The sequence below is a fragment of the Carettochelys insculpta genome, chromosome 2 (assembly GCF_033958435.1).
Source record: "Carettochelys insculpta isolate YL-2023 chromosome 2, ASM3395843v1, whole genome shotgun sequence".
NCBI lineage: Eukaryota > Metazoa > Chordata > Testudines > Carettochelyidae > Carettochelys > Carettochelys insculpta.
The window spans coordinates 144,615,727-144,640,585 of record NC_134138.1 but is presented as its reverse complement, the minus strand read 5'-3'; the positions used below and the strand labels follow the sequence as shown (position 1 = coordinate 144,640,585).

General features: G+C 46.1%; 1 protein-coding gene across 8 annotated transcripts in view; it reads right to left on the bottom strand.

The window, feature by feature from the left end:
* Window positions 1–24,859, bottom strand: part of CDH18 (cadherin 18) — a 1,028,199-nt gene that overhangs the window by 145,838 nt on the left and 857,502 nt on the right. For all 8 annotated transcript variants that reach the window (XM_074987814.1, XM_074987813.1, XM_074987811.1 and 5 more), the window contains one exon: window positions 926–1,093. In XM_074987814.1, coding sequence (XP_074843915.1) covers window positions 926–1,093 — 168 coding nt within the window. The remainder of the gene's footprint in view (window positions 1–925; window positions 1,094–24,859) is intronic.

The window sequence follows — 24,859 nt, the reverse complement described above, 5'->3', positions numbered from 1 at the left end:
AGCCTGTACTCTACATTGGGGTGAACAAACAATTTACATTGAGGCCCACTTTTTGGTCCTGCAATTAGCTGGGTCTCTCCCCAAACCTGTGGTAGGACCACAGAAAGGGAAGTTGAGGGGCGCACTCAGGAAGGGCACGGAATGCTTGGGAAGTGGGTTCTGGGAGGCTCCATGGGGAAGGGAGAGCCTCCCAGAACCAAACAGGAAGAAGGGGCTTTCAAAGTCAGGGATCCTTTTGAAAGGCCCCCATCTACACAGGCGATGTGAGGTCTGAAAGCAGCACTTTTGAATTGTGTGTGGCTGTCATTATGCTAATGAGGTGTTGCATATTCATGTCAGCACTTCATTAGCATATTCAAACTGCCTCGTTAACATGCCCCCTCCAAAAGGAGGTGGCACGTGTAGACACAGCCTTTGAGAAAAAGCAAAGATTTGCTTTATGACTCCAACAATAATGCTAATATCATACTTTGAACTATTGTTTTAATATCAAATTGATTTAAAAAAATTGTGCTAGAGGGAGTATTGTGGGTGCAGGTGTCATGTATGTGTGGGATTAACCTTTATAGTTCCTTCCGTGTCCTGGGGACAACATGATTAACTTGGTGAATCCGTATCATATCATCATGTAATTCAAAAATGGAGTAGGACTCACAGTAGATGCCCCCCCCAAAATTGTTGTCAGCAGTGGTATTAAATGTAAAGGGATCACGATTGGCTTCAGTGATGGAACCACGTCACATCCACACACACCACCCCATTTGAAAAAAAGGTGAAAAATAAGCTCTTTTAAAACCTACCATCACTTTTTGCATCCCCTCTGCTGCTGCAATTTGAACACGGATTGATTTTTTTTGATAGAAGTGGCATATAAATGAAAATCAATGCAGCTTTTCAAATGAAATAATAGTGAACTTTTACATACTCTGTGGAAATCTGGGTGGATTGTCGTTGACATCAGTTAGCGTGATATTTACAGTTGTTGACCCTGATAGTCCTCCGACCTGTCCAGCCATATCTTTGGCTTGAATGACAACAGAATAATGCTCTCTGGCTTCCCTGTCCATGTTATGCAAGGCAGTCCTGATTACTCCTGTGATGAAAAGGAAAAATAAAAGAAACATGGGCATTAGCATTTCTGAAAAATGCTCAGTATGCTCAAATTGAGCATATCCACAGAGCCTCTCTAGACATTGTAGACAACATACAGAACCCACCATTACAAAACCCATTTATAGCCAAAATAAATTGTTTTAATACTATGTCCGATTTCCAGGCACCAGATAAGAAGTATCTTGCGTGGAGGCAACCAAAGCAAAGGTTATACAATGTGGTGTGGAGAAATGTTGTCAAGACCTGCATTATTTGCTAACAAAGCTAATAAAATTGTGGCTCCATTTACCAGTCAGACAGCTGGCTCGACCACATTAAAAAAAATTAAAAAACAAAACAAAACCCATGACACAAGAAAATGTAATAATATATTAACAAATCATACTCCAATTCATGTAATGTAATAAGACCTCAAGATACATTCTCAAAAAGACAATGTTTTATCATATACAATTGCTTAAGTAGCTGTTTAACTGAAATATTAGTGAATGTACATACATGCCCCACAAGAGACACATCAGATTCTATGATTTGGTCACAAAACCGGATTAATCTTTTGTTTTCCCCCATGAAGCTCGGGTACTGCTTTGAAAAATGGCTTTGACAATAGCACCCTCTGATTCAGGAGATCTGCTTCTTCTGTCCATTCACAGTTGTAAACAGATTACCTCAGTGGGAAAAATGCATCTTTGCTGTTTTTGACTCCTATGTAGCCCATGATAGCTGATGGAACTGGAAGTGAATGAGCAAAAGAGTCTATTTAATTTTACGTATCAGCAGATGAAATGTTTTTCTAACTTCAGTATATCCAAGCACATGGAGGACAATAGGACTGTGTGGGTATCACCTAAGGCAGAGCTGAACAAACTTTTTACACCGGGCCCCGCCCTTTATCCCTGCAATTAGCAAGACCCCTGGTGAGTGAGCAATGCAGGGAGTGGGAAATGGACAAGATTAGAGGGAACATTGGTCTGGGGTGAGATTTTAAAAGACCTACACGTAGCGTTTCACTGCTCGGGAGCCAGGTTTAAGGGGCTTCTTCCCTCCCCACTCTGCAGGCAGCCCCCATCCCTCTGGCCTAGTGCCATGCGGGGCAGGGGGGTCCATAAAGTAGCAGCAGCAGTACAGGCAGGGGCAGGAGCAGTTCTGCTGGCATGCCACCTGAGTGCAGCTAGGAGGTGCAGGGAGAGGGGGCAGAGGAGGCAGCCCCACTGCCCAGCACATGGCAGCACAAAGGCAGAGGGAGGGCTTGCAAGGGCGAGCTGCATGCTAGACTTTGTCCATGTATGGGGCAGGAGAGGGGTGAGATGCTGGGTAGGGGGAGGCAGCAGTGGCACATGTACTCCCCGGCGCGCAGGAGGAGTGTCCCACCGCGAGTGAGAATGGCTGGGGGATGTGCTTCTCCTGCACTTCCTCCCAGAGCTGGCTTTTATTGCACATCCTCATGGCCATCCCCCTCTTCCTCAGGAAGGGCATGCCTGGTACTAGGTCCAAAGAACACATCCTTGCTGCCATACAGACCGACCGGCACCTTCCACCCTGAGTGCTCAGGTGGGTCTGGAGGCACAGCACCAGTTCCAGTGTTGGGACCGTGGGACAACTGGCAGTGGCATCAGAACTTCCAAATGCGGATGGACATCTTTTGGGAGCTCTGCACCTGGCTCACCCCCACCTACAAGACACCCAGCTGCAGCCCACCACTTCCCTGGAGAAGTGGGTCACCATCACTTTATGGAACCCTGGCACCCCAGGCAGCTACTGCTCTGTTGGAAACCAGTCTGGCGTGGGAAAGTCCACTGTTAAGGTCATCCTCATGAAGGTAAGGGCTGCAGGTCCTGCATGGAGGGTGGTGGTGTCCTGTCCGAGGGGGACCCTTTGGATGCAAGGAGGGAAGCCCCATCCCTGGAGGACTGTGACTCCCACCCTTGAACAGGCCTGCTGTTGTAGGGTGGCCTCTCGGGGACTCCCAGAGAGCCCAGTGGGGAGGGGAAGGGACAGGTATGGGCAATCCCTCCCTCTGTCCTTGACATGTGTTTGGTCTTCTCTCCTCATAGGTCATGATGGTCATCAACATACTCCTGCTCTGGAGGGTTATTTGTCTTGCAGACATGGATGCAGTCATGGCCAGATTTGCCACCCTGGGGCTCCCCAGCTGCTTCAGGGAGATCAATGGCACCCACATCCCCATCTGTGCCCCCAACCACAGCATGGCCAGGTTCATCAACTGGAATGGCTATCATTCCATCAGGCTGCAGGCCATGTTTGACAACCAGGGAGAGTTCATCAATGTGTACGTCAAGTGGTTGGGCCTGGGGCATGATACATGGGTGTTTCATAACTCTGGCCTGTCCCAGAGGATGGAGGTGGGCACCTTCATCCCTGCAGGGGACTGGCAGTAGGGAATGAGCACATGCCTCTCTGTATGGTGGGGGACACTGCTTACTCCCGCATGCCCTGGCTCATGAAGCCCTACACCAGACAGCCAAGCCCATAAGGATGGGGTGCAGATCTGGGAGGTCCAAAGGGGCACCTTCTCCCATGGCCCCCAGTGATCCTCTCCAGGGCACCCCCAGTGGGGGCCTCAGGCTCACAACCCTACCCTGTCCCCACCATGACCCTTCCCTCCACCCCCTCACCTCTCTCTGACCCTTTCTCAATAAAAATGGTTGCTGGGGTCATGAAAAAATAAACTTTTTATTTTAACATAGATAATTGTGTTCAAAATAAATGTTGTAATGAAAAACTATTTACAATGATCAATAAAAAGTTAACTATATGCAGTATGGGAGCTTGGGACAGGAGATGGGGAGGTCTCAATCCATGGCAGTTTGGGGGACCTCGAGCGGGTGTCAGCCTCGGGATCCTCTTCTGCTGTGGGTTTGGGGTCCCCATTGAGGCTGGGCTGGGGTTGGGAGCACAGGCAGGTAACGGAGCAGGGGGCTGTGGTGGGGTTTGGTTCATCAGAGGGGCTGGCATGGCCATCACCCACCACAGCAGGTCCAGCATACCCTGTGGGACGGCCAGCGGGGACATGGCGGTGGAAGCCATGGGTGGCTGGAACAACAGGATAGCTATGAGGCTGGGTATACCAGATCTTGACAGGACATCTGCATTTGAAACTTTATCTTGCCAGTTTATATTCATAGTTCTGTGGAGGCAGTGAAGATGCAAGCTGTTCAGTTTTTTCTCCTGGTTTGAGTAGTGTCTCAGATCCATATAGCAGGATACTCAATATACATGTCTGTTAGGTTAGTATCTTTGTTTTCATTCTCATCTTAGGATTGTTCTTTGCTGAATTTGTAAGTGTGCCAAAAATAGTAGCTGCTTTCCCGATTCTGATGTTCATTTCTTCGTTCATTTATATGTTTGTGGTGGCAGTATATCCAAGGTAACAGAATTGTTGAATAACATCTAATGGGCTGTTATCCAGAATGACATTGGGTCACCGAGATATACCTTGAGTGAATATAACATTATTCTTCTTACTTATATCAAGGGAAAACAACTTGCAGTCTCTGGACAGAGAATCCATCAGTGACTGTAGCGTGTCTTCATTATGAGCACCAAGAGCTGCATCATCTGTGAAGACGACTTCCCTAATGAGGATTTTCTTGACCTTAGTTTTGGCCTTGAGTCTTGCCAGGTTGTAGCGAGAGCCATCTAATCTTGTGTGGAGAAATACATCGCTGCTTGAGTTTTGAAATGCTCAATTTAGTAGAACTGAGAAGAATATGCTAAAGAGGGGAAGGGCAAGAACACTGTTCACCACAAACAGTTGCAATGTAGATCCATCATATTGCCCTCTTGCCTTTATGTTTTCATGAAAGGATGTTATGAGTTTGAACATGGTCAGTGGGCAGCAAATCTTGGTTAATATTTTGTATAGTCCTGATCTACTGACTGTGTCAAATGCGTTTGTTAAGTCCACAAATATTATAAATAACGGCTTTCCTTGTCTGCCTTCAGGACTTTAGCTGGGATTCGGTCGTGTCCTGGCACTTTTCCGTTGGTGAGAGCATCAAGTGCTTGAGAAAGTTCCTCCTCTGTAGGCTCTGCATGTAGCTGTGACATTTTTGGAAGAGTTCAGATGAGGTTGTCAAGTTCAGGTTGTATTGTATGCTCATGGGAATAAAGACTTGAGTAGTGTTCAATCCATCTGAACATCTGCAGCTTTTTGTCTGTGATCACCTGTCCATTTAAATGCTTCAGTGTGGCAACTTCAGTTATGATTGGTTCAAGTGCTTTCTTCAATCCATCATACATAGTTTTCAGGTCACCCAGATCAGATGCCTTTTGAATACTAGAACACAGATTGGCTCAATACTTGTTCGCACACCACCTGGATTCTCTCTGAAGAACAGCTCTTGCATGTCGAAGTTGATCTCTTGTGCTTTGTGATGGGTTTTTTATGTTGTTCAGATGTGACTTGTGCTTTTCCTCAAGAAGACGTCTAAGAATGTCAGCATCTTCATCAATCCAGTCTTTGTTAGAGAATTTACCTGTTTCAAAGGTAGATTTTTGCACATACATGTATTGAAACTCTCATTATGGACCACGTTTCATCAACAGTTTGTCGGTCAGGTTTGTGTTCCATTTTGTGAGTGAAATCATCTGCAAAGACAGAACATTTCAGTGCACCTCTGGTAGTGAGGGTACTGATCTTTGGCTTTCTGCATTCCTTTGTCATATAGAGCTACTTTGGGACTATTTCCACTCTGCTGATGATCAAGGGGTGATCAGCGTTGCAATCTGTGCTGTGGTACGTTCATGTAAATTTGACAGCATTGGGATGTTTCCTGTGTGCTAGTACAAGGACAAGTTGATGCCAGTGAGTGGATCTGGGGTGGTACCATAAAACCTTGTGACACTCTTTCAAGTTAAAGAAAGTAATAATGATGCAGAGTTGATTCTGAGAGTTGAATTTGAGAAGCCTTTGACCATTTTCATTCATTTTTCCCAATACCATGATGACCAAGTCAGACAGGCCATGACTGATGGTCACATCCAAGGATGTACAGTTGCTCACCAGTTGGAAAGGAGTCGATAACTTTCTGAAGATTATAACAAGAGCAGTCCTTGTCTTTGGCACATGACATCAATGTGGGTGCATAAGTACTGATGATGTTGACATATCCTGACTTGGTGCAGAGCTTCAGGGATATAATACATTCCAATTCAATTGTGGGTGTATTGATAGATTATGATTCTGTGGTATGTGTGATATGTGATAGATTTCAGCAGATCGTTCCAAACAGCAAATCCATCTCAGTAGAGGCAGTGTTCCTCTGAACTCAAGCCCTTCCAGAAGAAAATGTAGTTGGTTTCTTTCACTGACCCAGCATCTGCCAGCCTGGTTTCCTGGAAAGCAGCAATGTCAACATGCCATTTGTGTAGCTGTTGGTCTATGGCTACATCTACGCTAGCCTGAACACTACTAATGAGGTGCTGAAATACATATTCAGCACCTCATTAGAATGCCGCCGGCCACAGCTCTTCAAAATTGCTGTGGCTCACTGCCACGTGGCTCTTCCTATAGGAATAAAGGGATTTCGAAGTTCTTGGGGTCCTTTTGAAAAGGAGCCCCATCTGGACAAGCCACGGCAATTTCAAAGAGCCGCAGCCAGCGGCATGCTAATGAGGTGCTGAATATATATTTCAGCGCCTCATTAGTAATCTTTGAAATGGCCATTTTGAAGATTTGGGCTAGTATAGACACGGCTTATGACTGCTGTTTTGCGTATTGAGTCCATGTTCGTAAGGTCATGGGCAGATTCAAGTCCCAGACACATGGTCTGCTTGTTCCAGCTACCAAGCTGGAGGCAAGTTGATTTTTTATTTTATTTTATGGCAGGTACATTGTTTACATCTACTTTTCGATTTTTGGCACCCAATGAGGAAGGCAGATGTGGTGCCTTATTGATCAGGGGGTGCGTGGCTTGAGGTGAGTCATAGCTGACCAGTGGAGTGCAATGACTACTCCCCCTGATGAAAGTGACCCATGGTGCCCTCCTCTTCGCCAGGTGAGGAGGGCTTATAACCCATAACTGCCACTTGCCGTGTTGTTTCCATGCTATCAGCAAGGATGGAGTGCCCTCTCTGACTCCGTCTTACACACTGCATTGTCCGGGCTAGTATTTGGGGCAAGTGCTTTGCCCAAGTGGCACTATCCCGCTCCCAGTCGCCCCAGTTGAATCCAAAGGAAAGACAGAGGTCAGTATGTTTGGAACTGAGGTGACTGCAAGTAGATGCCAGAAAACAGGTTGGAAGAATCCTCCTTGCTAACCGCCTTAGGGTCTCCACTCTGGATTTTTTGTCTGGGTTTACTCCCTTAGCCTTTGGAGCTCCTGAACCTACCCACAAAGCAGTGGAGGAAAAAGAAAAAAAAGCCATACCACTGCACTGGCTGGGAACCAAACCAAGGTCAGCTACTAGGAAGACAGCTAGACTCACCACTGTACCACCAGTGTGTCAACAAGCTTATGTAACAATAAAAATACACGACTTGACTAGTTTAGCCCTTCACTACCAACCTGAAACTCAGACAGGTTTAGAAAAAAGTTTGGTGTGTCTGTTGAAATCTTCTTATTACCATTTCATTAGACCCTAGAGTAATGTGCATTTAAACAGGAAACCATGGGAAATTTTGGGTTTAACTCAAAACAGCTTTGAGTTACTAGGTTCATATTCAGCAGCAATTTAGGTTTCCAGAATTTCACAAACTGGAAACAAGGAAGTTTGCATGACACTTATGACTAAAATAAAAACATTTACACTGTTCCACATCATTGTCCTTCTGTGGGATGTTCTGTTTGTAGATACAGGTTTGCCCAGTTTTCCAAACAAATAAAGAAAAAATTTCTATATATATATATATATATAACTATACATATATAATTTATATATATATATATATATATATATAACTACCAGAGCTTGACAAATAATATATGGTGATGCTACAGTCAGTCAAAATACACAGATCTGTCAAAACTGAAATGTTTTGTGAAATCAGATTGATTTTGCCCAATTTTCTGTTTTGGAAGAAAACTGGGGGAAAATCCTAACAATACTGCTAATTCCTATTTCAACATTTCCAAAAAAGACAGTTGCCTATTTCCATAATTGGTGTTCTTTGGGATGTGTCACTCATGTCCATTCCAACACAGGTGTGCACACACATGCATGCCCAGTTTCTAGAAGTGTTTTCCATCTGGCCAGTAGCCATTTGGTTGGTGCAGTGCCCCCTGGAGTTGTGTCTTTATGGGAGCCCATATATACACTGCCTGACCCTCTCCCAGCTCAGTTCCTACATGCTGACTTCTCCAACAGTGGGGAAAGGTGGGTGGGTTTTAGAATGGACGTGAGCAACACATCTTGAAGAACACCAGTTACAGAAATAGGTAACTCTTTTCTTCTTCGAGTGATTGCTCATTTGGATTCCAGTGCAGGCGAGTGAAAGCTGACATTGGGAGGTGAGGCTGGAGCACTGGATTGATGGCAGTACAGCCTTGTCTACTGCCAGGTCCTCCTAGCATACTGCATAATTGTGTAATGGGCTGCAAATCTGTGTTTGGGGGATCAGGTGTTTGCTCTACAGATCTCCTGATAAGGATATGGGTCAGGAATGCCACAGAGGACACCTGCACTCTTGTAGAATGAGCCCTACTCAGAGGAGGTGGCACCCCTGCTAGCTTGTAAATTCCCTAATACACACCACTATCCAGGAGGAGATCCTTTGGAAGGAAACTGGATGGCTCTTCATCCTGTCTGCCACTGCAACAAAAAGCTGCTGTGCCTCTCTGAACGGTCTGGTTCTGTATATATAAAAAGCCAGCACCCTGTGGACATCTAAACTCTAAAGTAAATAAATGGAGATATAACTATCTCATAGAGCCGGAAGGGACCTTGACAACTCATTGAATCCAGTCCCCTGCACTCACAGCTTGCTGGAGATATCACAGATATCTGGAGATTTGCACAGCATTATGGACACAGCAACTACTGTTATTACAATGTATTATCAATAAACATAAGAGTCCTAACCAGCAACTATACACCGCACCACAGTCACTCTAACTCAGGGACCCATCCATGCAACAAACCTCGTTGCCAGCTGTGCCCACATATCTACACCAGCAACACCATTACAGGACCTAACCAGATCAGCCACACCATCGTGGGGTCATTCAGCTGCACATCTACCAATATAATTTATGCCATCATGTGCCAGCAATGCCCCTCTGCTATATACATTGGACAAACTGGACAGTCTCTACGTAAAAGAATAAACGCACACAAATCAGATATCAGAAATGGCAATATACAAAAACCTGTAGGAGAGCTCTTCAATCTCCCAGGCCACACAGTAGCAGACTTAAAAGTAGCTATCCGACAGCAAAAAAATTTCAGGACCAGACTCTAAAGAGAAATTTCTGAGCTACAATTCATCTGCAAATTTGACACCTTCAGCTCAGGCTTAAACAAAGACTGCGAATAGCTGGCTAAATACAAAAGCAGCTTCCCCTCCCTTGGTGTTCACACCTCCAGATCAACTGCTGGTAGTAAGCCTCACCCTTGCTGACTGAGCTAACCTTGTTATTCCCACCCTTGCTCTGGCTTATTTACACCTGGCCCTGCAGATTTCCAAGACCAGCATCTGATGAAGTGAGTCTGTGCTCACGAAACCTCATGCTCAAAACTTTTCTGTTAGTCTATAAGGTGCCACAGGACCCTTCGTTGCTGTTACAGATCCAGACTAACATGGCTACCCCTCCGATAGGTAATAATAGTGATAACTAAATTAGAATACCTTTTAAATCAAATTAAATCAAGTGGGTTTAGCTAGAGTGGTATTATAAGGAAACTGAGGGGGAAAATCAGTCATAGTTTGTCAATAAAAAAAACCTTGCCAAGAAAGTTTTTAAATAGCAGCCAAAACTACAAAAATCAATCAGGCATGTGCCTTCCAAAAGCAATACATCTATTGACTGAAGGAAACATTCCCTGATAGTGGAAAGACTTAACTATAGTAATTTATTCCAGTATGTGTGTGGCTGCCAAAGGTAATCACAAGATATTCAACACTTTATGGCTGTGTCTACACGTGCCCCAAACTTCGAAATGGCCATGCAAATGGCCATTTCGAAGTTTACTAATGAAGCGCTGAAATGCATATTCAGCGCTTCATTAGCATGCGGGCGGCAGCCGCGCTTCGAAATTGACGCTCCTTGCCGCCGCGCGGCGCGTCCAGACGGGGCTCCTTTTCGAAAGGACGCCGCCTACTTCGAAGTCCCCTTATTCCCATCAGCTCATGGGAATTTGCATGGCCATTTCGAAGTTTGGGGCACGTGTAGACACAGCCTAAGTAACACAACCAAGTTTTAGACATACAACAAAAATCTAAAGCTTTGTATACAGTTTTTTTCCAAAGTAGTGATATTCTGTGCAAAGCACATTAATGTCCCTAACATAAGTGGGTGTACACTGATAATGAAGCTATTCTGATTTGCCTTCTTGGCATCTGGCCTTAAACAGGTTCAATTCTTTGCTCAGGTTCAACTCTCACTGCCTTCAGTGGGGTTGTTTGGATGTAAATAATGGCATAAAGTTGGGTCTTTAAGTGCTTTCCCCTCTGCTTAGAAATACTGGGTATGGATGTATTGGGTCAGACAAAAGAAATGCCACATATGCAGAAAACAAGGAATGCATAAATTCTTTGTTAATGATAATTTTCCAGTAACAAAGATTGTTAATGCTAGGTCTGTGTGCAGCAAGATGCTATTTAAGTACATTCCAATACAGTATGGACCAATCTCCACAGTGACCTGGTCTAGAAGAATGGTCACTGAGCTGGGACCCAAGATTACAAACTCTCTAAGGGGCCAATATTGTTCCACCATTATTTAAAAGTTTCCTGCCTTTCAGAAATGACTTTTTGATGCCCTATGACACTGGGCAGGGAAACATGGGTCTTCAGTAACCTGGATAATTTTTTTTTTATGAGGGAGAGAGACAGGAATTAACACTCACCTTCTGGTCCAACATTATTGGAGAACTCAGAACTTTTGAACTCAGACATGTTTAAGGTAAATCTGCATTTGTTCTAATACTCAGGAAATCTAAGATGGGGAAAGGAAGTAAAAATAAATTTGCATTTACCTTTACCCCAGGCTGTTAGCAGATGTGCAGATGCCCACACTATCCTGATGCATCTTCAACTAACTCGTAATCATCTAAAAGGATTAACATCTTTAAGCCTAAAGATCTTAAAAGGTGAATTCTAGGTCTTAGTATTCCTAATCACTTTTAATAGCTCTGGAACTGCAAAGAGACCAAATACTGTTATTCTCTCTCAACATAACTCCACTTCAAAATAATCCAAACCACTGTTTCAAAGTGATTTTGTTTCTCTGGCTGAGCTCTTTATTGATTTCTCTCCTTTTTTTAAAGCATCATTCAAACTGCTGTGTCCTTGCAGAATTGTTAAGGGTTTGAGTTACACGTACTGGATGATAATCTCCTGAGGATCTAGTGACAGCAAAAAGACTTTAGCTCCAACAAAATACCTGTTTGAACTGCTGTTAGACCCACCTAAATGTCTTCCTCCAGCGCTAAGTATTTACCTTGATTTAAATTTATCTGTTGTCAGGACACCCTTCAAACTGGATTGTTAGTAAAAATATATCACTACTTTTAGCAGCGACACTGGGCAGTGGCAGGTTTAAAACCTCTGACAGGGATCGCAAAGTAACAACTAAGGAATGGCTGATACAACGATACTTGTTTGGCTGGCATACCAACACTCAGTAAATGCATACCTTAGCAGCATGCTGGGATTAACAAGTTCTAACTTGCGACCCAGAAGGGATAGTGGGAGAGAAGGACTTCTGGCTAATGACTTGGGCCTCTTGAGTTGTTTATGTTGCCTTGGGACGACTATCTTACATTGTAATCATCTCTTTGTAACTCTACCCTAAATGGTAAGTGGCTGAAAAGTTGGGTAAACCCTGTTTTTGAGATGAGCCTTGCCCACTCCCATCATCCAGAATTTTCTCTGACACCAGCAGGGTCATCCCAAGAAGGGGTGGGTCTTGGAAACACCCCCCACTCTCAGTGTCCCAGGTGTGCAGCCCAAGGCAACCCCTGCACTGCAGAGCCCACTGCTGTGGAAAAGTGAGGCGCAGCAGGCTGGGAGGGCAGTGTAGCGTGGTGCAGCAGTTGTTGCCCCCGCTGCCCATGTGGTAAATTCAACAACCTTTGCTGCCTCCACTGCTCGACTTTCAGCACCAATTAAACATGCCCCCCTGCCATTCCTCCTGTCTGTAGGAGGCACAGGGCCTGGGGCAGCTGCCCCATTTCATCCCAGAGATGGAATGGTTCTAGACTTCAGTTACCCAGAATATATGCCTCGCCACAAGAACAGAATATTGTCATATTAGCATTTTGTATTGCATCATTTGAATATGTCTCATTTCTCAGTATCTTCTCTCTTTGCAATCTAGCTGATGGATTGCTGGGCCCAGGCAACTTTCTAAGGGTGTTTATTACTCCCCTGGACTTCCTTTCATGAAGGAAATTGTAAAAAAATGGCTACTCACCTCTCATAACAGTTGTTCATTGAGATGTGTTGTTCATGTTGATTCCAAGCAGGTGTGTGCTTGCATGGTAACAGGAAGATTTTTATCCCAGCCATTGGGTCAGCCTTGATACCCTGTGGAGTGGTGCATTCATGGCACCCAATATAGCACCACATGGACCCTTTCCCTCTCCAGGTCCTTGTTGCTGACTTCTCTTACAGCATGGAAGGACGTGGATATTGGAATGAACATGAACAACACATCCTGAAGAGCAATAGTTATGAGATGTGAGTAACTGTTTTTCCACTCTGAGTGCTTGCTCATGCACCTTCCAAGCAGGTGTCTCACAAGTTCTTATCAGGAGGCAGGATCAGAGTTTTAGACCAACTGGAACCCAGCTCAACCAAAGGAAGCATCATCCCTTGATGGACCTTAATTGTACAGTGGGCTATAAAAGTGTGTATGGGTGACCAGGGTGCAGCCTTACAAATCTCCTGCATCAGAATGGAGGCCAGACAGGCTGAGGACAAGGCCTCTGGTGGAATATGCTGTAAGAGGAGGTGGGAAGTAGGCCTACTAAGCTGTAAGCTTCCCTTATACATCACACAATCCAAGATGAAATCCTCTGTGAGGATACCACCCTGTCCGCCTCTGCTATAAAAAATTGTGAGGCCTTTCTAAAGCATCTTGTTCTGCCAAGGTACAATGCTGCCACTAAACAAACATCCAAAGAGAGAGTGGAATCTGACTGGATAAAGGATGTCGTCAGGGCTGGCTCCCCACTCTGGCTACGTCTACACGTGAAGCCTACATCGAAATAGCTTATTTCGATGTAGCAACATCGAAATAGGCTATTTCGATGAGTAACGTCTACACGTCCTCCAGGGCTGGCAACGTCGATGTTCAACTTCGACGTTGCGCAGCACCATATCGAAATAGGCACTGTGAGGGAACGTCTACACGCCAAAGTAGCACACATCGAAATAAGGGTGCCAGGCACAGCTGCAGACAGCATCACAGGGCGGACTCAACAGCAAGTCGCTCCCTTAAAGGGCCCCTCCCAGACACAGTTGCACTAAACAACACAAGATCCACAGAGCCGACAACTGGTTGCAGACCCTGTGCATGCAGCATGGATCCCCAGCTGCTGCAGCAGCAGCCAGAAGTCCTGGGCTAAGGGCTGCTGCCCACGGTGACCATAGAGCCCAGCAGGGGCTGGAGAGAGAGCGTCTCTCAACCCCTCAGCTGATGGCTGCCATGGCGGACCCCGCTATTTCGAAGTTGCGGGACGCGCAACGACTACACGGTCCCTACTTTGACGTTGAACGTCGAAGTAGGGCGCTATTCCTATCCCCTCATGGGGTTAGCAACTTTGACGTCTCGCCGCCTAACGTCGAAGTTAACTTCGAAATAGCGCCCGACGCGTGCAGCCGTGACGGGCGCTATTTTGAAGTTAGTGCCGCTACTTTGAAGAAGCGTGCACGTGTAGACACGGCTTCTGAGTGCAGAGTACCTTGCCTTTAAAGGATCTGCTTAAAAAAGCTCCCCAAGGTCACAGATTCCCTGACCCTGAGTGAGTAATCACCACTACGACTGAAGTGAGAAAACTCCCATTTAACCTAGGAAGATGTACTTGGGAAGCCTCCCTAGCCACGTCTACACATGCACGCTACTTCGAAGTAGCGGCACTAACTTCGAAATAGCGCCCGTCACGGCTACACGTGTTGGGCACTATTTCGATGTTAACATTGACATTAGGTGGTGAGACGTCGAAGCCGCTAACCCCATGAGGGGATGGGAATAGCGCCCTACTTAGACGTTCAACGTCGAAGTAGGGAACATGTAGTCGTTGCACATCCCGCAACATCGAAATTGCGGGGTCTGCCATGGCGGCCATCAGCTGAGGAGTTGAGAGACGCTCTCTCCAGCCCCTGAGCTCAATGGTGGCCTCGTGGAGCGGCCCCTTAAAGGTCCCTGCCCCCTCCCTTCCTGTGCAGGAAGCTGAGAGAGTGTGCAGGCAGCAGCAGTAACACGCGGCTAGCCTGAACGCTCCTCCGCAGCCACCCACACCCCCACCTGACGCGATGGCCGCCCAGCAGCACCCCCAGCGCCCCCAGGGGACCCACCCCAAGGGGAGCCAGGGCTCCCAGCTCAGGAGACAGGCAGCGAAATGGCAGCGGGGCCCCTCCTGGATGGAGGCCGAGCTTCGGGACCTGCTGGGGCTCTGGAGCGAGGAGGAGGTGCTCCAGGTAATGGGGAGCAAGAAGCGGAACGCAGATGTGTTCGCTCAGCTGGCCGAGGGCCTGGCCGCCTGTGGTCACCCTGCCCGTACTCCGGATCATGTCCGGAGTAAAGTGAAGGAGCTGCGGCAGGGTTACGCCCGGGCCCGGGATGCGGCCGGCCGATCTAGGGCCGCCCCCGTCACTTGCCCCTTTTACAGGGAGCTCAGGGACATCCTGGGCCCCCGGCACACCTCCTCCCCTCCAGCCACTCTTGAACCTCGGCTGAGGAGCCCCAGCAGGCCCCGGAGGTGGAGTCCGCCCCGGAGGCAAGCCCTGCACCCCAGGCCCCCCCCAGGAGCCCACCCCCGGGGGAACCGGAGCAGGAGGAGGAGGAGGAAGGGGACTCCTCCTCCAGTGACATCGGGCTCCAAATACTGATGCCGTCCCGGAGCTCCAGCCGGGCATCCGTCCCCTGGGTGTCCCCCGAGCGTGGGAGTGGACCATCAGGTATGTACCCCCCCCGGTGCACACAATCTGGGTGATGTTGGTGGGGCCCGCATCCAGGCGGATGAGGAGACACCTCCAGCACCCTTTGAGGCGGCCAAATGAGCACTCCACCACCTGGCGCACGCAGTTCAGGCACTGGTTGAAGCGCTCCTGGCTGGCAGACAGATGGCCCATGTACAGGTGCATGAGCCAGGGCCGGAGGGGGAATGCCGCATCTGCGATGACGCAGAGGGGCATGGTGGTGTCCCCCATGGGGATCTCCCACTGGGGGATGTAGGTCCCCGCCTCCAGCCGGCGGCACAGGCCCGAGTTCTGGAATACCCAGGCGTCGTGGGTGCTGCCAGGCCAGCCCACATAAATGTCCAGGAAACGGCCCCGGCAGTCCACCAAGGCCTGGAGGACCACTGAGTGGTAGCCCTTCCTGTTTAGGTAGCATCCTCCACTGTGCACCAGGGCGCGGACGGGGATGTGAGTCCCATCCAGAGCCCCGAAGCAATTGGGGAAGCCCAGGGTGGCAAAGCCCGCGATGGCGGCATCCGGGTCCCCAAGCCTCACGAGCCTGTGGAGGAGCAGGGCATTGATGGCGCAGACGACCTGCAGGGGAAGCACATGGGAGAGCATCAATGAGGGGTGAGCAGGGTGTGTGTGGCCCTCCCCTGCCAGGGCCCCCCTCCCCTCCCCTGCCCTCCCCTGCCAGGGCTGCCTCCCCCCACCCCCCCTTGGGTCCTCTTACCTCCATGAGGACAGCCCCGACGGTGGCCTTGCCAACGCCAAACTGCTGGCCCACAGATCGGTAGCTGTCTGGAGTGGCCAGCTTCCAGACAGCGATGCTGACCCGTTTCTCCACACTGAGGGCACACTGCACGGCAGTGTCCTGGTGTCTGAGTGCAGGGGTGAGCCACTGGCATAGCTCCAGAAATGTCTGCTGGCTCATGCGAAAGTTCCTGAGCCAGCAGTCGTTGTCCCACTCTCCGAGCACCAGCCGCTCCCACCAGTCGGTGCTCGTGGGGTAGCTCCACAGCCGGTGGCGTATGAGGCGGGGGGGGCGGGGTGCTGCAGGGTTGGGGGTTGTGTCCTCCTCCCCTGAGGGCAGCTCCTCCTCTGTGGCAAGGAGGTGCTCAGCTGCCTCCTGCATGGCATGGAGCAGGGTGAACGCTGCTCCTGCAGGGGTGGCTGGTTGGACCTTTGGCTGCTGCTGCTGCTGCTGCTGCTGGGGGTCCATCATGACTGCGTCGCTCGAGGTGTGCATGCCTATGGCTCCTCAGACCGCGTGCTGTGGAGGCTGAGTGTGTCTGGGAGGGGCCCTTTAAGGGAGCGGCTAGCTGTTGCCCTGGAAGCGCTAGTCCACCCTGTGACCCTGTCTGCAGCTGTTCCTGGCACCCTTATTTCGATGTGTGCTACTTTGGCGTGTAGACGTTCCCTTGCAGCCCCTATTTTGATGTGGTGCTGCGCAACATCGACGTTGAACGTCGACGTTGCCAGCCCTGGAGGACGTGTAGACGTTATTCATCGAAATAGGCTATTTTGATGTCGCTACATCGAAATAAGCTACTTCGATGTAGGGTTCATGTGTAGACGTAGCTCCTGTGAGGTAAACCCCAAGCTCTTAACCCTCCCTCAGCAGAGAGCTTGGAAATAAAGAGCTGTAATCTGATAGCTGACCTTTCAGTCTAAGGCATGGATATATACAGACCCTTTTCTAGGACACAGGGATCAAATTATTGATTTAAAAAGTAACTTATTCACAAAATGAGAGATGGAAAAAAACAAAAACAAAAGCCCAACAACAAACAAAAAACTCCTATACATACTTATTTGCTAGATGCAATAAAGAAACTCAGAACATTCTGCTTGCGGCACAGAGAATTACTTCACTGAGATTCAGTTTAGAAGTTAGAGTACAGGGGAAAAAATCAGGTCATCAGAGAGCCTGAGCAGTCCCATGAAATCCAAAAATAATCATAACCATCTAACTAAACATTTCTTTTATACTTCATAGATATGGCTGATTATGAGATGGCCAGGGGATTTACTGAATTCATTCCAGCTGCTTAGGATCAATCATTTCTGTCTGTCTCGTCCGCATCAGACACAGACACAAAGACCCCTCAAACTGCAATTGTTCTCTGCTCAAAAGAATCTCTCTTTCTTCCTTTGGCTTATCTGGACACCCCTCACAGACAGAGGGCCCTGTAAGAGTTAACCCTTTCCCTGCATTCATTCATGACAGATGTGAACATTTAAAAACAATTCTACTTCATCCTCATTTTCATTCCATTTCAACTAAATGTAGGAGCCTTAATGGCCCACAAGCTAAATATGAGTCAACAGTGTGATGCTGTTAAAAACAGCAAATATTTTTGTGAGATGCAGTAGCAGGAGTGTTGTAAGACATGAGAAGTAATAATTCTGCTCTATTCTGTGCTGATTAGGCCTCACCTGGGGCACCATGTCCACTTCTGGGGGACAGATTTCAGGAAAGATGTGGTCAAATTGTAGAAAGTCCAGAAAAGAGCAACAAAAATGATCAAAAGTCTAGAAAACATCATCTATGAGGAAAGTTTGAAAGAGTTGGGTTTACTTAGTTGGGAAAAGAGAGGACTGTGAAGGGACATGATAACAGCTTTCAAGTTCTTTAAAGAGCGTTACAAGGAGGAGGGTGAAAATTCTCCTTAAGTTCTGAGGGTAGGACAGGAAGCAATGGGCTTAAACTGCAGCAATGTAAGTTTAGGTTGGACATTAGGAAAAACTTTCTAACTGTCATGGTGGTTAAACACTGGAGTAAATTACCTAGTGAGGTTGTAGAATCTCCATCATTGGAGAGTCCTACAAACATGTTAGACAAATACCTGTCAGGGAAGGTCTGAAGGTGCTTGGTCCTGCCATGAGCACAGGGGACTGGACTTAAATGATTTCTAGAAGTCTCTTCTGGTTCTGTGAGTCTGTGATTTCCGCATATATTGTAGTACTTTGATGCATAATTTCAATCTCTATATCATGCTGGGGAGACAGCATACTCCAGCAGCAGATCATTAGGCAATTTTCTCGCCTCTGCCATTGATTCTCTTTGTGGCCTTGAACAAGTCACTTAAGCTCAGTACCATATTTCCATATATCTTAAAGGATCTAATGGGCAGCTACTTCATGTAATATGGGACAAATTAAGTAATGTTTGCATTGCATTTAGGCCTCAATCATGCACAAATAAAAGCGCATATGTAACTTTAGATGACTAGCGTAATCCAAATGAAGTTAATTTGAAGATTAAGTGAGACTACCTATACGTTCTTCAATAAACCATGCTAAGACCATTGGCATTATTATGCTTAACCAACAAATCCACAGCATTCATAAGTAATATTTTCAATCACCTCTGGTTGGCTAGCAGAGTCTGTCCCATCCTGACTGACAATGGCTTGACCTCAGTTATTCACAACGTTGACATGTCTCAGTGAGAGTACAGCAGTGTGATAGATCTGGAAGCTTTCACATTTAGGAAACTTCAACTAGGACAGAACATTGCTGGCTGTCTCTCCAGCAGCAAAGGCTAGCTTGAGCACATGGAACCTATCCTCCACTCTTACAGTTCTGTAGGGAGAGAATATAGAATCAAATTCAAGCTCTTGGCTCTTATCTTCAAGATGCTCAATGGCACGGACTTACGATATGTAAAAGATCACTCAGAGTTTGGGGGTGAAGACTGCAATGAACCACTCCCCCGCTCAGGCACAATAGAATCGTGAAAAACGAGGGCAAAGCTCATGCGTGAAAGAGATCTTTCTTGGAGTCTGGTAGGCAACTGCAAAGGAAACTCTCCTAGGATCAAAGGATTATCACACATTTTACCATTCTCCATGCCAAGGGCAAAGCAAGTTTCTTTGACCTGCCTTCTCTTCGGAAAAATTCAAATCAGTGTGTCTGTGTTTGCTCGTGCAGGCATAAACATTCCTAAGACTCTGAGTTGCACATACCTCTCCCCCTCAGGAGCTGATGGGAGAACAAAAGCCACATGATGGACATTAGTCACATAGCTTGATGCAACACCTGGAGATACTCAGACACTAAGGGGAGTATGGGTGTGTTTACACAGCAGCCTTATTTCGAAATAAACTACTTTGGAATAGCTTATTTTGAAATAAAACTGCTACACACAAAATGCATTTCATAATAGCACTCAGCTATTTCAAAATTCATTGTCTACACACATGGAGCCTATTTTGAAACGAAACCATTGGACACACTATGGATTATTTCAAAATAGGCTCAATTCCCTGTCTTAATAGCCCCTATTCGAAATAGATGCTATTCCTCACAGAGGCCGCATCCGCTTTCAGAAGGGGCGTGTTAATGCAGCAGTTTGAAAATACTAATGAGGCACTGATACGACTATTCAGTGCCTTATTTGCATAATGGCAGACACTCATCACATCAAAAGTGCTGTTTTAGAAATGCAAAATAGCTCTGTAGATGGGATTCCTTTGAAAGGAAGCCTTGTTTTTGAAAGGACTCTTCTGCCTGAGAAAAACTGGGAGGAAAATTGTTTTCAAAAGCAGGGCTTCCTTGAGAAGGAACTCCTTCTACATAGCAATTTTACATTTCAAAAGCAGCACTTTCAACACAGAGAGTGGCTGCCATTATGCTGATGAGGCATTGAATACTCCAATCAGTTCCTCATTAGCATTTTTGAACCTCTGCATTTACATGCCCCTTCCAAAAGGGAGGGGCAGTGTAGACGTGGCCAGAATCAGGTTTACCAATTTCAGAATAAGGCAATTGGGATTTCAAAATTATTTCGAAATAGTGGTTGCATTTTGCAGACGCTAGGATAGTTATTTTGAAATAACTTACCCTACGAGTAAAATATAAAAACCCATATAACACAGAAGAGACTTACGGGTGAGAAATGCAAGACTACCTTAAATAACACATCCACTAATTCTCAATGCCTTTTTAGTTATAACAGTACTACTGACCTGCCTACACTATGCTAAAAGCTTTTTCTGCAAATTCCACTGTCTCAGTGTAAAATGAGCACTTAGGTGGCCACCCAGGAGAGTTTCAAATCCTGCCCAGCTGATTAGCAGAGCCCCTCACAGCTCCACATCTGGCAGCGTATGTTTCTGTTGGTGGTGCACAGCCACACTTGCCTCAGTGCACATAACAACATTTATCATGTGCATGGACGGAAAGCAGTAGATGGAACATTGGCTGTGTCCCACAGGAAGACCAAGACAACAAATGTATCACTTTGTCTGCCAGCTTGCTGGATGTACCCTTAGCAAATTGAATGGCTACCTAGCATAACAGTAGTTTGCAGTCACAGACAGAAATTTATGCTCCCCACAGTTGATCAGTGCTAAATTTAGGAACTTTTGCTATTAGAACACTTCTATCATTTTGCAAAACAAAATGTAAGAAAACAATAATCTCAGTGTTGTATGTTCTATGTAGAATGTAATGAAATCCCATCAAGAAACTTGTTTAAAAACACTCCAACATCTCCATCCATTAGGTGACAGAATAGGTAGTTATCGACCCTTTGTTGAGATTCAGTCAGGACCTGAGTGTTAAATATCGATTAGGCTGAAGACAGGAGAAGTTTTGTCTAAAGGTACAATATATTTTAATTTTGGCTGAAAATAAATATTCGCATAGTTGCAGTGCTACATGTGCTACAGTACCAGGGGAAAATAAGGCTATTAAAATAATTAAGTGTTCTGACTTAGGTTAAAAAAAAGTTCTCCAACATCCTTCAGTGAATTAATGTATCCTCCTCTTGCTCTACCCAACCCCATAATTCAATATTATTAGAAGTAACATTGTGGGATAGGCTTTTTAAAAATACTTTTTTGAATTAGCTGGTTACGACATAGTGTATGTCGTGCTGTCACTGCCTGAAAAATATCAGGAGTGAAATCCTGACCATATTGAAGTGACTGTAAGTTTTGTCACTGACTTCAGTGAAGCCAGCATTTCACCTCAGATTCTAGATGCTACCAGTAGAAAAGAATGGACAAGATGAATCAATGACCAGATACAGCATGGAAATATCTTATTTCCACAAGAAAGGCATCTAACCCATTTTTAAAACTTCTTGTTTGACATATTACAAATGGAACATATTACAGTGAATCATAAATGCTAACATCCTTCTTCCATTAATTCCCTCTTGCTGTCTTTTAAGCTTTGCATTTTCTCCTGACTTCTGATTTAAAGTGTTTCATGTTGGCTATGTCTACAATAGCCCCCGTCCTTTGAAAGGGGGATGCTAATGAGACACTTTGGGAAATGAAACACTTGCACGAATATGCAGGGTCTCATTAGCATAATTGCGGCCACGGCAATTCGAAAGTGCCACTGTCGAATTGGTGTGCCATCCATGTAGACGGGGGCCTTTTGAAAGGATCCCTCAGTCTTCTAAAGCCCCTTATTCCTAAAACCAACTGGGAATAAAGGGCTTTCGAAGACTGGGGGATCCTTTCAAAAGGCCCCCGTCTACATGGGCGGCACACAATGCAATTCGATGGCGGCACTTTCAAATTGCCGTGGCTGCAATTATGCTAATGAGTCCCTGCATATTCATGCAAGTGTTTCATTAGCATTTCCCAAAGTGTCTCTTTAGCATCCCCCCTTCAAAGGGTGGGGGCTATTGTAGACATAGCCTTTACGAGGAAAAGGTGAAATTTACTGATTATACACTTCATGGATGCAGAGCATATAATCTTAGGTGCTGAAGCTATGGATGTTGGGGTGCTGGAAATATTGAAATGCTTTGTTTCAATTCAGTACATCAATGAACTGCATCTGACTGAGCTGTCACAGTGCTGCATGGGCACTAAAGTTTGGGTGACAAACCAAAATAACTAGATTGAGATTTAACCAAGATGGAACAAAATATTTTGCTTTTTATTTCCCAAAGAGGAAAAAAGAACAACAAAACTGAAGTTTATGCAAAAGGAAATGTTGATTTTTCTTAAACCGTTTTTCCATCAAAATATATAATTTCTGGCCAACTACAATTAGAAACCTTCTATTGATCTCAAGGTCCAAGTTTCTTGCTGAGGGCAAGACATTTAGTTCATGACAAAGCAAGAACTAGACCTTGCAAAGCATATTTGTCCTGCCTAACCCTGTCCCGTAGTTCATACATCTCTCTAATGGCAAATAGCTTTATAAAGCAAGTTCTTCTTTACTGACCAGATTACCATCACGAGGGATCAAATATTGCTACTGGGAGGTTATGGCTGTACCATCAAGCCAAACTCTGATGAGGGGATTTCATAGAATCATAGAATCCTAGGGCTGGAAGGGACCTCAGGAGGTCATTGATTCCAGTCCCCTACTTCAAGCAGGATCAACCCCAACTAATCATCCCAGCCAGAACTTTGTCAAACCAATACTTAAAAAAACTCTAGGGAAGGGGATTCCACCACCTCTCTAGGCAACACTTTCCAAAGCTTCACCACCCTCCAGGTGCAGTAGTTTTTCCTGATATCTAACCTACTCCTCTCCTATAACTTCAGACCATTACTTCTTGTTCTGCCATCTGTCGCCACTGAGAACAGTTTCTCTCCATTCTCTTTAGAGCTTCCTTTCAGGAAGCTGAAGGCTTCTATTAAATCACTCCTCAGTCTTCTTCTCTGTAAACTAAATAAGTCCAAATCCCTCAGTCTCTCCTCATGGGTCATGTGCTCCATGGACTTTATGGAAAGCAGTGTGTTACTTATTTGACTTTTTGTTCATGGGCAGAACAGATTCAGATGACTGATGGACAACTTTCAGCTCTTTCTAAAATAACTGGGGGCTTCCTTAGTAGAGGAAATAGCAGTAGAACCTTAGAATCATAGAACACTAGAACTGGAAGGGACCTGAAGAGATCATCAAGTCCAGTTGCTTGCCTTCTCGGCAGGTCCAAGCACCAGCTAGACCATCCCCGATGGGGGTGTCAATCTAACCTATTCTAAAAAAATCGCTAGTGATGGAGATTCCACAACCTACCTAGGTAATTTATTCCAGTGTTTAATCACCCTGACGATTAGAAAGGCACCAGAAGTGGTGGGAAGCATAGTGAACCACTCGAATTTCCAACAGATTGATGTGGAGTGTCCATTTGGTGAACAATCACTTGTCCTGCACCTTATGACAACCGAGGTGTGCTCCCCAGCCAAGGAGAGAGGCATCTGTGGTGAGAATGACCAACTCTGGTGATTGGTGAAACAGCACACTGGCAAGAACAATGTCCGGACATGTCCAATATCGGAGAGAAGTGAAAACCTGCAGAGGGAGTCCCACCTGGCTGGGGTATAGCATGAGGCCAACCACATTTTAAGGCAGCACATGTGAAGCCTGGCTAGCTTGATCACGTGAGTGGTGGTGGCCATGTGGCCAAGTAATGCTAGGCAGCTGTGCACCATAGTGGTAGGGGAGAGGTGCACTGCCTGAATGAGATTGCACAGAGTACGAAATCTTTGAACAGGTAAAGACATCATGGCAGTGACAGTGTCTATGTGTGCACCTATGAAGTGCAGAGCTTGACTGGGATGGATAATGGACTTCATGCAGTTGATATGAAAAGCCAGGCTGAAAAGAAGGTGTGTGGTGAGGTGCACCATGTGTCATACTTTGGGAAGTGATAGTCTTTTTTTAGACAGTCATCCAGGTTAGGGAAAATGATGACCCCTTGATGATAGAGGTGAACAGCCACGCCCACAAGGGTTTTGGAGAACACCTACAATGCTGTGGAAAGGCTGAATAGGAGAATCCAATATTTGTAGTGGGATTGTCTCACTGTAAAACAAAGAAAACATCTGTGAGCCAGATGGATGGTGATATGGAAATACGCATTCTGTAGGCTCAGGGCTAAGAGCCAGTTGTTCTTGTCCAGGGCTGGAATAATGGTAGCAAGAGTCACCATCCTAAAAAGTCTGTAAAGGACATACTTGTTATGTTGTTTCAGATTGCATCCACCACCAGAGAACTGGGAGATGGATGGGCAAATAGGAACTCAGAGTCTTTGGACATAATGAAATATTTTTTTTAATCGACCTGTTTGTTTGTAGGTGCAATTGACCCTGAGGCAAATGCCAGTATCTTAGTTGGCTCTATGATGGCCTCATTCATAGGTAGCACCACCCTTGAGGATGACAGGGGAGCTGTACTATATGGAGTAATCTATATTGTTTTACTGGGAAATCCTGGGTGTCCTTCTCCAAGGACTGTGCCACCCAGTGAAAGAGGTCCTGAAACAATATGGCATTATTGGTGGAAGGGGGTGACATAGTGAGCACTGCATCATCTAGGCTGGGTGCAGGGGGAGGCCTGCTCCCCTTTGGAGAAAGCCTGCAGTGCCAGGACACTCTGATGGATGAAACTGCACTGTTGATGGCTGCAGCAATGACAGGTGTGACTCTGACACAAAAGATGGTGACGACTGAGTACGTT